Source organism: Sinocyclocheilus anshuiensis, unplaced genomic scaffold (genome assembly GCF_001515605.1).
Source record: "Sinocyclocheilus anshuiensis isolate Anshui unplaced genomic scaffold, SAMN03320099.WGS_v1.1 scaffold948, whole genome shotgun sequence".
NCBI lineage: Eukaryota > Metazoa > Chordata > Actinopteri > Cypriniformes > Cyprinidae > Sinocyclocheilus > Sinocyclocheilus anshuiensis.
The window spans coordinates 775,549-792,604 of NW_015549709.1; the positions used below are offsets into that span (position 1 = coordinate 775,549).

The 17,056-nt window shown below is 34.9% G+C and overlaps 1 protein-coding gene across 2 annotated transcripts in view; it reads left to right on the forward strand.

Moving 5' to 3' along the window:
• LOC107660679 (F-BAR and double SH3 domains protein 2) overlaps positions 1-17,056 on the forward strand; it is a 96,824-nt gene that overhangs the window by 75,738 nt on the left and 4,030 nt on the right. Inside the window, exons 11-20 of one of the 2 annotated variants that reach the window (XM_016450067.1) lie at positions 1,987-2,061; positions 4,498-4,614; positions 5,846-5,950; positions 9,428-9,589; positions 12,243-12,377; positions 12,742-12,825; positions 13,882-14,059; positions 15,069-15,289; positions 16,209-16,359; positions 16,447-16,538. In XM_016450067.1, the coding sequence (XP_016305553.1) occupies positions 1,987-2,061; positions 4,498-4,614; positions 5,846-5,950; positions 9,428-9,589; positions 12,243-12,377; positions 12,742-12,825; positions 13,882-14,059; positions 15,069-15,289; positions 16,209-16,359; positions 16,447-16,538 (1,320 nt within the window). The remainder of the gene's footprint in view (positions 1-1,986; positions 2,062-4,497; positions 4,615-5,845; positions 5,951-9,427; positions 9,590-12,242; positions 12,378-12,741; positions 12,826-13,881; positions 14,060-15,068; positions 15,290-16,208; positions 16,360-16,446; positions 16,539-17,056) is intronic. The other variant, XM_016450068.1, reaches the window with a different exon arrangement.

Below are 17,056 nucleotides of genomic sequence, written 5' to 3' on the forward strand. Positions count from 1 at the left end.
ATAAAAGTCCCGCCACCTTTCTTTGCGTGAACATTTGGGCGGCGTTATGCAAATCTTGGGCGTGTTAGAACGAGCCGTTTTAGGTAGGTGTGGCTGACTCTTAACTTTTGTAAAGAATATCTCTTTGGATTTGAGACTTTAGTCTTTGCAAATTTACAGATCTTCTTTATGCACCAAGAGCTTGTAACACTTCAAAGAGAAAGGAAAAATTGAAATCGCATCATATGACCCCTTTAAATAAAAGTATTGGAATTACCTTAATAATGCATTTATGTTTAGTGTGAATTTCATTTTAGCACCTTCATTATTGTTAACAAAAAATATAATGTAAATATAACAAATAAAATAATGTTCTATTTCACACAGTTTTTTTATAGTTTTATTGTTAGCACTCATGTTATTGCATCCTTAAGATTTATTAATTACTCATTTGTAAGTCACTTTCAATAAAAGCGTCTGCTAAATGAAAAAAAAAATTAAAATACAGATACAGCAGTTTCTCTTTACATCTTTATTTTGTGTGGATCATAAAATAATTAAGTATTTTATGATCTATACTTGATATAAGTTAATTAATAATTTGATATAAGTTAATTAAAATTACTTTTAGTTCATTAATAAGTTCATTAATATTACTTTATTAAAGGGATAGTTCACCCAAAAATGAAAATTTGATGTTTATCTGCTTACCCCCAGGGCATCCAAGATGTAGGTGACTTTGTTTCTTCAGTAGAACACAAACGAAGATTTTTAACTCAAACCGTTGCAGTCTATTAGTCTTATAATGGCAGTCAATGGGCTCCACGGCTTTGAGAGTAAAAAAAAAAACCATACACAGATAAAACCAAATTAAACCCTGCGGCATGTGACGATACATTGAGGTCTTAAGACACAAAACGATCGGTCTGTGCAAGAAACTGATGATTTTGATATATCATCAGACAAAGTGGAATTTTTTGCCCAACCGTATTTATTTGACGTCACGCGCCGGATGTTGTGAACGCGCTCAGGACAGTTGGACATTGCGGTGGATCAGAGGTAAAAAATTATATAAATACTGTTCAGTTTCTTGCACAGACCGATCGTTTTGTGTCTTAAGACCTCAATGTATCGTCACGAGCCGCAGGGTTTAATTTGGTTTTATCTGTGTATGTTTTTTTTACTCTCAAAGCCGTGGAGCCCATTGACTGCCATTATAAGACTAATAGACTGCAGAGGTTTGAGTTAAAAATCTTCGTTTGTGTTCTACTGAAGAAACAAAGTCACCTACATCTTGGATGCCCTGGGGGTAAGCAGATAAACATCAAATTTTCATTTTTGGGTGAACTATCCCTTTAAAGTAATACTAAAGTACTAATAAAGTAATATTAATTAACTTATATCAAATTATCATCATCTAGCTTCAGATGTCTTTTGTGTGGTTTTGACTGCTGGAATGATCACAGACCACAGTTTTGCTAAAAATTGATTAGTTGAGTAACAGCAATTAATCAATCAGCATTTAATCACTCTCAAACACCCCACAACTAACTGAAAAGTTAGCATTTGCTTTCTCTCTTTATCTTTCTCTCTCTCTCTTCCTTCCATCTTCCTATAGTTCAGTGTTGAATCCTGTAGTGTAATTGTTCTCTCTCACGGCTCTAGTAGTTAGTAGGTACTGCATCTGCTAACGTTAACATCTCTGAACATCTTTCTGACTGCTCAGCTGATTCTAACCCTGTTTTTCTGTCCTCTAACAGTCTGTTTCTAACCTTCTCTTAAACCCACCTCGTGTGTGCGTGTGTGCGTGTGTGCGTGTGTGTGTGTGCGTGTGTGTGTGTGTGTGTGTGTGCGTGTGTGTGTGTGCGCGTGTGCGCGTGTGTGTGTGCGTGTGCGTGTGTGTGTGTGTGTGGATGTGTGGATGTGTGTGTGTGTGATGTGTGTGCGTGATGTGATGTGTGTGCGTGCGTGCGTGTGTGTGCCCATCTTTCCTCCTCTCCGGCTCAGACTCTGAGCTCTGTGCAGCAGTTGGTGGACATTGAGCCATCGACGGTCAGTGTGATGAGAATGACTCTGGCGCAGGTACCACACTGTCTGTTGGACTTGATTTCCCATCATGCATCAGTCTCGTGCAGCCATCATCAACCCGTCGTTGTTGTTTGCATGCTGAGATCAGCCTGTGCACAAATTTAAAGGGAAATTTTCATCATGGAATTGAAGTCTTTCGTTGTTCCTTTTTAAAAGTGAAGTGTGTAATTATTGCACCACTAGCAGCACCAATCCAAATTACAGTCTATGAATTTGATTGACCCGACTGGGTGTGAAAGCAGCATTGGCACAACCAGTGGTTTAACTGTATGATGGAACTGTCTGTTTGTCTGACCAATGGGTGCCACTAGTGGTGCAGAATATATATATTTACTGTAAATAGATAGATAGATAGATAGATAGATAGATAGATAGATAGATAGTACTTTTATTATTATTATATATTTATATTTTGTCAAGTCAGTTTTATTTGTTTAATGTTTTTTGGCAATACACAGTTTCAAAGCAGCTTTACAGAAATGCATGATGTTAATGTGTTAATTAATATCATGTATTAGTTAATATTAAGAAATATTCATAGTAATTTATATTTATATTTATTCAAGTCAGTTGTTTGTATAAAGCTTTTCACACTACAGTTTCAAAGCTGATTTACAGAAATTCCTGATGTTAATGTATTAATTCATATTATGCTAAATATACAGTATATATTAGTTAATATTAATAAATATTAATTGTAATGTATATTTATATTTCATTTGAGGTATACATCACGTTCAAATTACACACTGTACCTTTTAAATAAGAATGATGTACTACGCATCACTGGAATACTCAATTCTGATTGGTCAGTCATGGTTTTCTGTGGTCAGATATTTTTGTGTAACGACACTTAACTCTATTATTGATTGTCATCTCAGATATATGATTTCCTACACTGTGCTGGTGTGTCTACGTTGATTATTGTCTCATGTAACAAAGTATTTAAATGTACATTTAATTTTAAATAGCTATTTCTTATCTGTTTATTATTTGTTAATTTGTGATTAGCTGGATAATGTAGTTTCAGTCAGTTCTTTTTCACCCTGAAGTTTGTTTGCGGTTTATATCTTTTACTTGCTAGTAACTTTGACTAAAATATGGTGGAATTCAGAGAAAAAATTCCACAAAAGAAGTGGCTTTTACACTATAACGCTGTAACTTGCTTGTCGAATCCTTATGGTGTCTGCGGTTGAAAGACTCTGACACATCTAACACTCAAAGAGACAGTTGATGGGATTGATCAACAGTGCCAAACATACACACACAGACACAATATTTTCCATTATGCAGAAAGCGTCAAAGTCGCATGCATTCCATCACTCTCTCCCAGAAAGCATGTCTGAAGAGTTTGAAGCAGAGACACATGGGATTGATTAGGCCTTCGTGGGTGCTTCTGATCCAGATGGAGACCCTGCAGACTGTCATGTGTTTCCCAGCGGACTCGGGCAACACATATACCACATCTGCTTAAGGTCACGCTGAGAGGTAAAACAGGAAGACGTAAAAAAGAGAGCGATGGGTTTTTGTGCCTTTCGAGAAACTCTTGTCAGCCTTGACTAGTGTTGACATCAGATAGATGTGCGATATTCAGTGAAGACGCTTGTGTTAAAGCACTCTGATTGAGTTTGTATTGATCAGTGCTGTCAGAATCAAATATTCACACACGCAAGGATGCGACGTCTGCAAAACTGTCAGATCAGCATACGCCAGTCATGTCTCAGGATACTGTCATTTTCATGTGTTGTTCTTTTAGAATTGGACAGAATATGGTGACTATTTCTTATTGAAAGATGATTCTGGGACAGGTCAGATTAAAGGGCTTTTCCGTTTGAGTTTGGTCAAATTTTTTTTATGTTTTTGATAGAAGACTCTTATCCTCACCAAGGCTGCATTTATTTGATTAAAAACTGTAAAATCAGTAGAAAATGTGAAATAGTATTACAATTTGAATATATTTTAAACTGTAATTTATTCCTGTGATCAAAGCTGAATTTTCAGCATCATTCCTCCAGTCTTCAGTGTCACATGATCTTCAGAAATCATTCTAATATGCTGATTTGCTGCTCAAGAAATATTTCTGAGTATTATCAATGTTGAAAACAGTTAAATATTTTTGTGGAAACTGTGATTTTCAGGATACTTCAAGTTCAAAAGAACAGTGTTTATTTGAAATAGAAATTTTGTAACATTTATAAATGTCTTTATTATCACTTTATTGCATCCTTGTTGAATAAAAGTGTTAATTTCTTTAAATGGTGAAATGTTCTCAGCACTGTTCTGGATCTGTGCTTTTGTGTTTTTAATTGTGAATGTAATGAGTTAGTGGTCTGATCTCAGACCTGTGATTCCGGCAGGTGTGTGTTGCTGTGGTAACCAAATTCTGTGTGTGTGTGTGTGTGTGTGTGTGTGTGTGTGTGTGTGTTTCAGAGTCGACAGCTGGAATCGGAGACAGGAACCACCGAAGAACACAGTCTCAACAAAGAGGCGAGGAAATGGGCCACACGTGTGGCCCGCGAACACAAAAACATCATCCATTACAAACGGGTGAGAGGCGCTGGATGTCATACAAACATCAGCAACACACACACTTAAACATCTTCTGTAAGTGGATGAATCTTGTGAAAAATCTTACACATTCAGTTGAGACACAAATGGCTGAGACAGAAGCTTACTGTTTCACAAGAGGTTTAATCTCTTGATCATGTTCGTGTCACATGAATCTACAAAACTAAAAAAAGAAATGAACTCTAAATCTGGTCATTTTACATTTGAGAGTTTGTCTAGTTTACTTATTTACTTTTGTAATTTGCGTTATTCTCAGTGGTGATTGTAGTTAGATTTTATTTACTGGATAGACAGTATTTTTATCTACAATAAAACATTGCTGTAAAGTATATTGCAGTTTTATTTGTATTGCTATATTATTTTATTTTCATGACAATTTTGGTGAGATCCAGCCCCAAATTCTGGACATTTTACATTTGAGGATTTGCTACAAATTCTGTTGTGATGAAAATTAATAATTTAATTACAAATGGCTAAGACATAACTTACTGTTTCACAGGAGGTTTAAACCAACAATAACGTCCAGGTCATATAAATCCACAAAATAAAAAATAAAAAAGAAGAAAAATAAATAATTAACTGTTTTTACTGTTTTAACCGTTTTATTTTATTTATTTATTTTTTTCATGAAAATTCAGTGAGTTCCAACCCCAAATTCTGGACATTTTACAGTTGAGGTTATTTATATATACATATTATTTATGTGTTTGTTTGTAATTCACATTATTCTCAGTTGTGATTGTTACTAGGTTTTAATTACTGTACAGTAAAATTACAGTATTTTATCTATAAACATATTGCAGTATAATATTAGACAGTATTATTTGTATTGCAATATTGTGTATTTAATAATCATAAAATTATTCATTAATAATCTTTTTATTTAATTTTATGACAATTCATTGAATACCAGCCCCAAATGCTGGACATTTTACATTTGTAAATTATAATTTCTTTCTATTCTTATTCCTTTCTTGTTGATCCTGAGGTAAAAATATGACCTCATAGTTTCTGAAAAGGTTTTGTGATATTCAGGGGAAAGTCTGGTCATAATTCAGGAATGTGAATCACTCGGTTAAACGTGCGTGTGTCCTGTGTGATTGTTAGATTAGTAGCAGGAAATGTGGTCTGATGCTGTTTTTTTCATAGGTTAGTTGCTCGATGAGCTAATTGAATTGAGCTGATTAACGGTAATTTGTTTTTATGGCAGGCTCTAGAGGAATGCGAGACACTCGGGACTCTGCCCACGGAACAGAGCCGGAATGAGCTGGAATTCCGAATAGAGGAGGCCAAGGAGAGCATCCGCAAAGCAGAGGTGACGTAATGACGCTCACCATGTTATTCTGAGGAACACAAAAGGAGAACTTTAGCAGGATGTTCACGCTGCTTTTTGCTCTGCAGTAAAAGAGTGGACTGGAGAGGAGTTTTAGCTTTTAGTTTAGTCTTTTTCTGGCACAAAGCTCTCATATCACTTGAGAAGACTTAGAATATAGTGCAAAAAATTTCACTCAGAAATTGCTAGTAAATTAATTACAACAAAACGGCAAGTAAATTGAAATAAACATAAATCTTAAAGTAGTGTTGTCTTGTAAATACTTCATAATCTTTGTTTTATTTACATCTTTGAAAAATCATTAGTCTAGATTACCATTTTTAGAGCTTGATGGTGTCCATCTCTATTTACTTGTACTGCAAACGTGTACATTTGAACAGAATCGTTTTGTATAGTGCGTTTATTAGAGTAGCATTTCATTTGCTTTTCTGAGAGACAAAATAAGGCAGAAGTACTTCGTAATAATGTCTCTGTTTTTCTGTAATGAATGCATTTTCTCTCTCTCTCTCTCTCTCTCTCTCTCTCTCTCTTGCTATCGATCTGTTCAGAGACAGGCTGTCAGTCTCTTTGTCTGATCGATGTGTCTTCTCTAAGATGTCCTGCGCGTCTTTACCCGTGAATCCAGCAGTCGAGGCGCCCTCTGCTGGCCCTGCCTCTGACCTCTTGTTATATAGGATATATTAATGGAATAGTCCATCCAAAAATGACAATTGTGTCATCTTTGAATCACCCTCATGTGGCTCCAAGACCATATGACTTCATTATTCCTTGAAGAATAAATTCTGTGGATATTCTGAATGGCTCTTCCATGCACTGGCAGGACACAATGACTAAGAAATAAATGAACCATAAAAATGGGCAGTATTCTAAGTTTTGGGAGATCATATAATTTTTTATTTTTTTTTTACATTTTTTAAGTTTTTCATTTAATATCAATATTTTATTTTATTTCAGTTTTATTTTCAATGATGAAAGCAATTTTAATAGTTGTAGTTATCAATAACAATACTGGACTGAACTGAACTACACTGGACAACTAGTTATTCATAGGTAACTGTTGAATATTACAGTAAATGTAAGTTGTTTTATGAACAGGACAATCTAGCTATCTTTTAATTAGATTTTTTATTTTCAGTTTTCATTTTAATTTAATTATTAATTTTGTTACTGTTAGGGTTAGGATTTTTATTAGTTTTTGTTTTTATATTTCTATTTAGCTTTATTTCAGTTTTAGTTTTGGTAATTTTAGGAATTAAACATTTCTATCTACCTGTCTTTATTTTAAATTAGTTTATTTTATTTTCAGTTGTCATTTAAATTTTTTTTTTTTTATTAGTTTGTTTTTTTCTTTTTAGTATTTCTTTTTATTTCAGTTTTAGTCATTTACTACTTCAACGCAAACATTTATTATAGCATTAAATACATTTATTTCTATTATTTAGTTATTTAGTTTTTTTTTTTAAGTTTTTCATCAAATACTTATATTTTATTTCTGCTCTTTTTCAATTAATGAAAACTATTTTTAATAGTTTAAGTTAATATTCATACAATGAACAAGAGATGTCAAACTCAAAAACAGAAAATAAATTGAACCATAAAAGTGTGCTATAAGTCTTCATAAATCATACAATAGCTTGAAATTTAATGTTCTATTCCCTGAAAATGATGCTCTCCAGCATTGCTCTCATTCTTAAGCACGCATGCTTTCAAACTGCCCATTTTATCTGGTCTGTCATGACACAAATTGGTTCTTGCGTGTCTTGTAACTGATAAAATCCCACCAAATCTGAATATGCATAAGTGCAAATTCCTCATTAGAAAGTCATATGGGTTTGGAACAATATGAGAGTGAGCAAATTATGACGGAGTTGACATTTTTAGATGAGACCAATTCATGACAATAAGTATGAGTATTTAACAGAGAATTTAATAGACTAAAACACCATCTTTGCTTTGCCCCTTGAATGCTTGAAGCCAAATTATAGTTCTCCATTAGTTCTTACAGACCGTTAAATATTTAATAACCCCATTAAGAGCTAATGGACAGCCAGCAAAAACACAACAAACAGAATAAGGAATGAAACACAAAGTTTGGAAATGTTAAGCTGTTTTCGGAACCAGGCAATGTGCCAGAGGAATCTGTGTTTACTCATCAACAAATATTAAAAGTATACTTGCGCTTTAATTATTTCCTTTGAAATTTCTCGTCCCCTCAGAATTACAGTACACAGAAATGAACGACTGAGAGAGTCGTGTGTAAGGTTTCCACACTGAAACCGCTTTTGAAAGCTGTTTGTTGTCTAAATTGAAACTGATGAGTCTTCAGAAAGTTCATTTGCACCGTTGCCTGATCATGAGAAATGCTGAAGCTGGTGGCCAGCTGTAGGATCCTCAGAGATCAGACGCTTCACCTGTCTAATGAGCACAACTACCCCAGACATTATTGAGCATCAGGGATGGGACGGGACACTCGCACTCCCAGCAGCTTCATCTTGTTTGTTTTCCTCTGTCTGACGTTAGCTTGTCTTTTAAAATGCAGCCTTTTTGCTTTCAGAAGCTACTTTCATACAGCAGTAGAATATATGGCTTTATATAAACTTAATAGCATTGCAAAAAGTGACTGCAAAATTGCATTTTAAAAGTGAGTTTGGTAAACCTGGACTGTTATATTGGTATTTTGAATTCCAGATTTTAATTTTAGCTTTAAGATTTTTTTTATTAGTGTTTTTATGTTTCTGCTTAGTTTTATTTTTATTTTATTTATTTTTTAGTTTTAGGCATTTTAAGTATTTCAACTTATTTAATTCAGTTTATTGCCAAGGCATAATTTCAATTTTTTTTTTTTTGACATTGTATTTGTTGCTTGAAAACTATCGTATATGTAAGCTTGTTGTATAAACAGAACAATCTATCTTTTTTTTAAATTAGCTTTTTTATTTTTAGTTTTCATTGTAATTTTTTTTACTTTTTTTATAATTTTATGTGCTTTTGTCGTTTTTATTAGGTTTTTTTTATATTTCTATTTAATTTGTTTATTTTTATTTAGTTTTAATTTTAGTCATCAGACTTCAACTTAAACTTATTTGTTTCATTTAGTTGCCTACGCAATATTTTAATTTTCATTCTTCATGGTTTACATGTTTAAACCATTTTCAGTTACCAAAAACTTTTATCATTTTAATTTCAGTTGCTTTACTAGAGTACATGTAAGCTGTTGTATGAACAGAACAGATCTTTTTTTCAAAGCTTTTGTTTATTTTATTTTTTATTTTTTTTGCTTTAATTTTAATATTAGTTTGTTTTCTTCATTTTATTATGTACTTTTGTCTTTTTTTATATATATATATATATTTCTATTTAACTTTAATTTATTTTCATTTCAGTAATTATATTACTTAAACAAATTAATTTCTTAAACTTAATTGTATGAACAGGACTATGTTCCTTTGTGTTTTTCAGACGATAAAGCTGAAAGCAGAAGTGCGTCTGGACCTCCTGCGGCAGGTGGGTGTTTCTGTGGACACATGGTTGAAGAGCGCCATGAACCAGGTGATGGAAGAGCTGGAGAACGAGCGCTGGGCGTCGCTGCCCACCCTCACCACCCACGACCTCTCTCTCTCAGTGAGCACCCTCTTTATTCAAAATCAAAGTCAGGTTTTCTCACCTGCATTGATCAGTTAACAGTCGATCTGTGGCCGGTTGCATAAACTGCTTAGACTAGTCTTAAAAGTTAGTCATCTAATTTTATTCTGAAAGACTGCTAATAACTGTTTATGATTTTTTTTAAATCAGTTACATAAAAACATAGATTGGTCTAATTTGAATCAGAAAAGTAAGACCGGTTACCACTTGATTAACTGCTATTTAGTCAATCTAGTTCTGAAGACACAGTCTTAACATATTATGTTTATGCAATTGGCCCCTGCTCCTTCCTGATTCTGTCAGCACCATTATATTCAGACCAGCCTAAACAAACAGTTCGGCACATGTGCCACGGCAGAGAGAAATATAGTTGATCACTGCAGCCAAACACCACCTACATTCCTCTACACATGTGAGACCAATCCCTTTGAGATGCTAGAAGATGTGACAGTGAGCTATGAGTTTTGGGGAGAATAGTGCCACTTATTATATTTGTCATGTATTATGTTTAAAAAATTATGGATATTTTATCATCATTATTATATTTATATTATTGTATTAAAACAAATATAAATAATTTTACTTATTTATAATAAATAAATAGACATTTATATTATGTATTAATTATGCTTATCATTTGTTATATTTAAAAATGTTTTTTATTATTATTATTAAAGATTATACTTTTTTTTTTTTTATAGTAAATAAATAAAGGTGCACCTCTTCTGCAAGCACCTAACTAATCCACAACCATAAACAAAGGCACATACTATAATAGCTCCTGTTTTACAAAATAATTATAATAATAATCTTGTTCTCACTTTTTCTTGATAAATGCATCTGCTAAATTAATAAATAATAGACACACTTTTTTAAAGCCTTTTTGCTCTCTTGATATTTCACTGGCTGTAAAACGCCAATGTTTTCTAGCTAGTTGTCACTTTTTGCACAACACATCTATAGTGTGCAGGATTTCTTGCACTAGAAGAGCGTCAGTGAAAAGCGTGTGCTGCAAGTTGACTAATCGGAGGTCAAATTTGAGTATAAATCTATGCACACCATAGTACTTGAGTAAAGTATGAGAATAGTGCAGTAATGTGGTTAAGCACAAGTGTGAAGCACTGCGAGGCTAAAACATCCACATAGCGTAAAGCACGAGTGTAGCGTAGTGCATCAAGGTCATTGTAAAGATTGAGTGATTTTAAGTAAGACAGCAGAAATATAAATAATGTAGTGGAGTTTAGCCCACAGCGTAGAAAGATTGACCTCCGTCTGTGGTTTAATATTCAGCTCACAGCACCCTGCAGCACACGGACAGAGAGACATAAGAAAGGTAAAGACAAGAAGAGACAGCAGCAACTGATGTGAGTTTGGTAAACCTGGACTAAACTGAACCACGCTTTTGCTGATCTCTGTCCCTCGCTTTATTTTCAGACGAGGATATTTTAGGATGAGAGAATGAGAGGAGATGATAAAAGCATATATGAAATGAAAAGAGAAAGTTATTGTAGTTAGTTTACACACATCTGTGCGGAGGTAAAGCCTCAAGCCTGTAAAGCCTGACATATGCAATAATAGTTATAACATTTTTTTTATTTTTTTTTATTTTATTAAAGGAACAGTTTACTGAACTCTTAGACAAAATGCAAAAAATAAAATATATATATATATATGCAAATGCTCTTTGTTGAGTATCATCAGGCTTTTATGGCTCATATAGTATGATGTAGTGAGAATATAAAGTTTTATTCAGAGGCCAAAACTGAGCAGAAATGTGCAATTTGGTACAGATGCTGATTTTTATTTGGCCAAAAAGGGATGACATTCTGATAGTTTGTAATGTAAATCAAAGAGATTTTATAACAATATAACCGACTACTTACATTAAATGCATATAAATATCAGCTGTCACTCTACGTATCTCCCAATAATATTTTTATAATACTACTTATAATATTTTTATTTAAAACTGTTAATCAGACGACCTTGTGTGTGTTGATAATTTAGAGGCCTTAAGAAATTCCTGTATCAAATATGATGCAGTAGGCTTTATAGAGTTTCGATAACAGTGACCTCAAAGTGTCTAATCACAGTCTAATCTTTATTACCTCATCACAAGCAATTTAATGTCAGCAGTGGGCGTGGCCTATAGATCAGTCTCCGCCCACCACATCACAGGTTACAGATTACAGTGACCTCACCTGGTCTCATGATTCAGTTCTCTTGACCTTCACTGACTGACTCGGGATCAGTTTTCATCCGTTACTGTAACCAGTTGAATCCGGTTCTGTGAGATGCACATTGAGCACCTGTGAAGGTATGAGTGTCCAATGTCTGTGTCCTTTGTTGATGATTTTATTCTTCTTTTTGCCACGTTTTGTCTCCTGGGAAAAAATGATCACCTGATCCTCTCTAGACCAATGAGATTATCCTATCAGAGTGGGTGGACATTGAGTAGAGTGCACACCTATGGAATGCTGGTCTGTTGGTCTATTGGTCTGTTTGTTTCATGCCGTTGTATGTTAGCTCGCAAAGAAAGCCCTCTGCCAGACTTTTGAAGGCTTATTGACCGATACTGAATCAACAAGTGCTGTTTGTCAGTGAAGTGACACTCATTGTGGTGTTTCTGTAGACCACGGTGGAATTGGACAGAGAGGAAGGAGAAGAATTAGAAGAGAACATGGAGACGTACGACGACAGCAGCTCGAGTCCGTCAGGAACCCTGAGGAACTACCCGCTCACCTGCAAGGTGCTCTACTCATACAAGGTAAAACAGACCGACTCATACACTTCACTGGAGCTTAGGATCGACCCGAAAAGTGTGGCGACCAGTGCTGTTGGTTGTTAACTGGAACTAAATCTAGTACAAATCTTTTTTGTTTTTAGAAATAAAGGTGGAATAAAATCAAATATAAATATTAGATGAAAAACTTTGATTGATAGTCTACTAAACTATGTTGAAGTCAGTTAAAATGGTTGTTACACCCCTGCATTTTACTGCATCATTATCTTGCTTCTAAAGGTTGTGTCTGGGAAACTGCTAAAATATCAGCAGATTTCTGGAAAAATATGAACCTGCACAGTTGACCTTGCATTGCACAATAATCTGTTAACCTCTCTCTTTCTCTCAGGCCTCTCAGCCCGATGAACTAACCATTGATGAGCATGAGATGTTGGAGGTTATAGAAGATGGAGACATGGAGGACTGGGTGAAGGTAAACCAATCAAACCAGTTCAACACAACCTGCTGAAGTTTCTTTCAATCAGACTGCAATTCAATAAGAGGTACAGAAGAAAAGGATTTTTGTGTCTTGCATCTCAAGATGAGATTTACACAGAATTCCAATTCAATTCTGGTTATTCCCAAAGCTCTACACAGAAACTTTTTGAATGACACTTGTTTGAATTCTTTGGAAAACTGTGGAACTTTCTGCTGAATTTTGAATGGTTGCAGATTCCATGTGAGCCTGTTTATGAGTTTGATTAGTAATTTTTTAGTTTAGTTTATTATTATTATTATTTTATGAATAATTATTATTCTTTTAGTTCTGTTTAAAGTTGCGGTGAAATAAAAGTAGCTACATCTTTTTGTTCGTGTTGTGACTTATATCACAGTGTAACAGATTATAGACCGAGAAAAAACGTAGGACAGGATCGTGGTTCTATGTGACGTTGCAGATTGGATTTTGAGATGTGAGCGTTGCTCTCAGAAATAAGTCCAGCATACATCGCCAGAGAGAAGACTGGCGCTTTCACTGGAAGATCCAGTAGATCCATGACATTTTGAGGTCAAAAAAAAAGTATGCATGGATGAATCGTTCACAATATGATCTGTAACATTCATTTAAAAAAATATGTAGAATTAATCTTCATTTCATGCGTACTTTACTTTGCAGAAAAGGATATTAAAGTCTGTAGATTCCATTTGAATTCCAGTGTTGTTCCGAAAGTTCCATTCGCAAACTTTTTGAATGCCGGTTGTTTGAATTCTGTGGAACTTTCTGCAGAGTGGGTCTTTGTCCTTGCATGTTTGGTTATTAAATATTTTGGTGATTATTATCAATTGACTATTATTATTTTTAATCATTTGATTATTCTTAGCAGTCGATTCTGATCTGTTCTGATTCTGATTCTTAGTACTGTTTAACCCATTCATCATGTTTAGATCAGTTGCTGAGTTTTTTCTCCCAAAGTCAATGAAGAAAATGGGATTCAAGTCTGCAGATTGTGTTTGGGTGACTGCTACTGAATGTTGTCATGGTTGGTTCCAGGCGCGGAATAAGTCCGGTCAGGTGGGCTACGTCCCAGAGAAGTACCTGCAGTTCCCCACGTCCAACAGCGTACTGAGCATGCTCCAGTCCCTCGCTGCTCTGGACGCACGCTCACACTCCTCCAGCAACTCCACTGAGCCTGAGCTGGCATCAGGCAGCTTCAACGGAGACAGCAGCAGTGAGTCACACACACACACACACACACACACACACACACACGCAGATGGTTTGTGTGAGTGATGACATGAGTCGCAACGCATCTAAATGTTCATTCTGACCACACACACACACACACACACACACACACACGCAGATGGTTTGTGTGAGTGATGACATGAGTCGCAACGCATCTAAATGTTCATTCTGACCTTTTTTCATGAAAATGTGTCATGTTGTTTTGTTTTTGCAAACATGGAGAACTTTAAAATATCAGGGAATCAGCCTAGAAATAAATAAGGTCTAAAAAAAATCATTCGACATTTCTGAAAGAAACCATTTTATTCAGCATGGATGCATTAAATGGATCAAAAGTAACAGCAAAGGCATTTGTAATGTTACAAAAGATTTAAATTCCAAACAAATGCTGTTCTTTAAGTTTCTATTCATCAAAGAACCTTGAAGAAAAAAAATGCATGACTGTTTCCACAAAAATATGAAGCAGCACAACTGTTTTTAACATTGATAATAATCAGAAATGTTTCTTGAGCAGCAAATCAGCATATTATAATGATTTCTGAAGGATCATGTGACACTGAAGACTGGCGTAATCAGCTTTGATCACAGCAATAAATTACATTTCGAAATATTTTTATATAGTAAACATTTTACATGTAGCCTTGCTGAGCATAAGAGACTTATTTTAATTAAATCTTACAGACCCCAAACTTTTCACAGACAAAAACTCCATAAAATATGGAGCATATGATTGTAAAGCGCTTTAGGTGTACAGCAATACACATTAAAGCGCTATATAAATGCATCATTCATTCATTCATTCATAAAACACTTTTGAAAGCTGCAAGTTGTGAAAATGACTTGATCTCAGACCTTTAAACAGTGCGTGCCATTGTAAAGACTGCAAGTCTATCCCTCACAGCCTCGCTTTTACCTGCATTAAATACAGTATGCCGTCTAACCTGACCAAGCTGTATTAATAACCTCTTTCTTTTCTTCTTCGTCTCTCCCAGTGAGTTTTGTCAAGGCCATGTATGACTACGAGGGTCAGACGGATGACGAGCTGTCATTCCCTGAGGGAGCCATCATCCGCATCCTCAACAAGGACAACCAGGAGGACGACGGCTTCTGGGAGGGCGAGTTTAACGGTCGAGTGGGCGTCTTTCCGTCCGTGCTGGTGGAGGACCTGACTGCCTCAGAGAACGGAGACTCTCACTGGGGAACAGACACACAGGTAAGACAACCCGAACTCAGTCTGAGTCTCTATGTCCACACTTACTGTGAGTGGGTTTGATGTCGGAGGCCTGGCTGCTTCCTTCCTGTAATCAACATTATCCGGCCACATCAAAAAAGGGGAAAAAAATGGAGCTAATCATGTAAATACAGTCATAATAAAACTGTACTTTAATGTGTACTTTAATCACACGATTCTCTAAAACACTAATTCTGGTTTTTCGTATAATGATGCTAAATTATGTTGCTTGTTATGCCTAAAATAATAATAAAGTTCTTTGACAATTAAATGCCTCAATATGATTGAGTTTTCAATAATTGAATAAAACACAGTAAACTACTGTTTATATGTTAGAGGTTGGTAGGATTTTTTTAAATGTTTTTGGAAAGAAGGCTTTTATTCTCACCCAGGCTGGATTTATTTGATAAAAAATGCAATAAAAACAGTAATATTGGGAAATATTATTACAATTTAAAATAACAGTTTTCTGAGTAAATTTAAAATGTAATTTATTCCTGTGATCAAAGCTGAATTTTCAGCATCATCACTCCAGTCTTCAGTGTCACATGATCCTTCAGAAATCATTCTAATATGCTGATTTGTTGTTCAAGAAACATTATTAATGTTGAAAACAGTTTAAACTAAGCTGAAAACCATTATACATTATTCCTGAGGATACTTAGATGAATAGAAAGTTCAAAAGAACAGCATTTATTTGATTTAGAACTATTTTGTAACATTTTAAATGTCTTTACTGTCACTTTTGATCAATTGAATGCGTTCTTGCTGAATAAAAATATTCATTTCTTTCACTGACCCCAAATTTTTTAACGCTAGTGTTTGTTAACATTATCTGACATGAAGAGGATCAGAAGGTTTACACAGGACTTGGTAAGGAGACATGTGTTGTCGTCTCCAGGTGTCCCCGTGCCAAAGGCTTCATTCATCACTTCCTCCTCTGCCGCTGTACGACCAGCCGCCCTGCAGTCCGTACACGAGCCCCGAGACCCGCTCACCGTCTGTCAACGGAGAACACAAACTGCCCATCCCGCAGAAAGCCGCCGGTCATAGTGAGACACCGTCATGAATCCTGCTGTTACTCTGTGGATTTGTGTCTGCTATGGTTTTAACTTGAGAATGTTTTACATTTGGTTTAGATCACAATTCCAGCTTAAGCCCAGAGAGCCCAGGCTTCTCCCAGCCGCTGAGACTCACTCCGGACGGATCCGGCTCTGGAAAACTCAGACCTGTATGTGAACACTACAGCGCTACAGATTAGCTTTTTTATACTTGATTTGTGAACATCCTGCATTTTAAAGTTATGTGTAAGATTTTGCTGCTTCTAGTGTTATTTTAGTAAAACTGAGATAACTAATATAGATTTTATTCATTTTTAAATCATTGTTTTTATTTTAATATTTTCAGTTTTCATTTTAATTGTAGTAAAAGTTTTAATATTTTTTTTGTGTGTTTTTCTCACTTTTATTCATTTTTGTTTTTTGTAAATATGTCTATAGTTTTTAGTCATTTTATTTCAGTTTTAGCTTTAGTTATTTTAGTCAATCAAGTTAAACTAAATGAAAATGAGAAATGTTGCCTCGGCAACTAGTTGAAATAAAATAAGTTTGGTTTAAATGTATATTTACACTGCCGTTCAAAAGTTTGGGATCAGTAAGACTTGTAATGTTTTTTAAAGAAGTCTCTTCTGCTCATCAAGGCTGCATTTATTTGATCAAAAATACAGAAAAAAAAACAGTAATCTTGCAA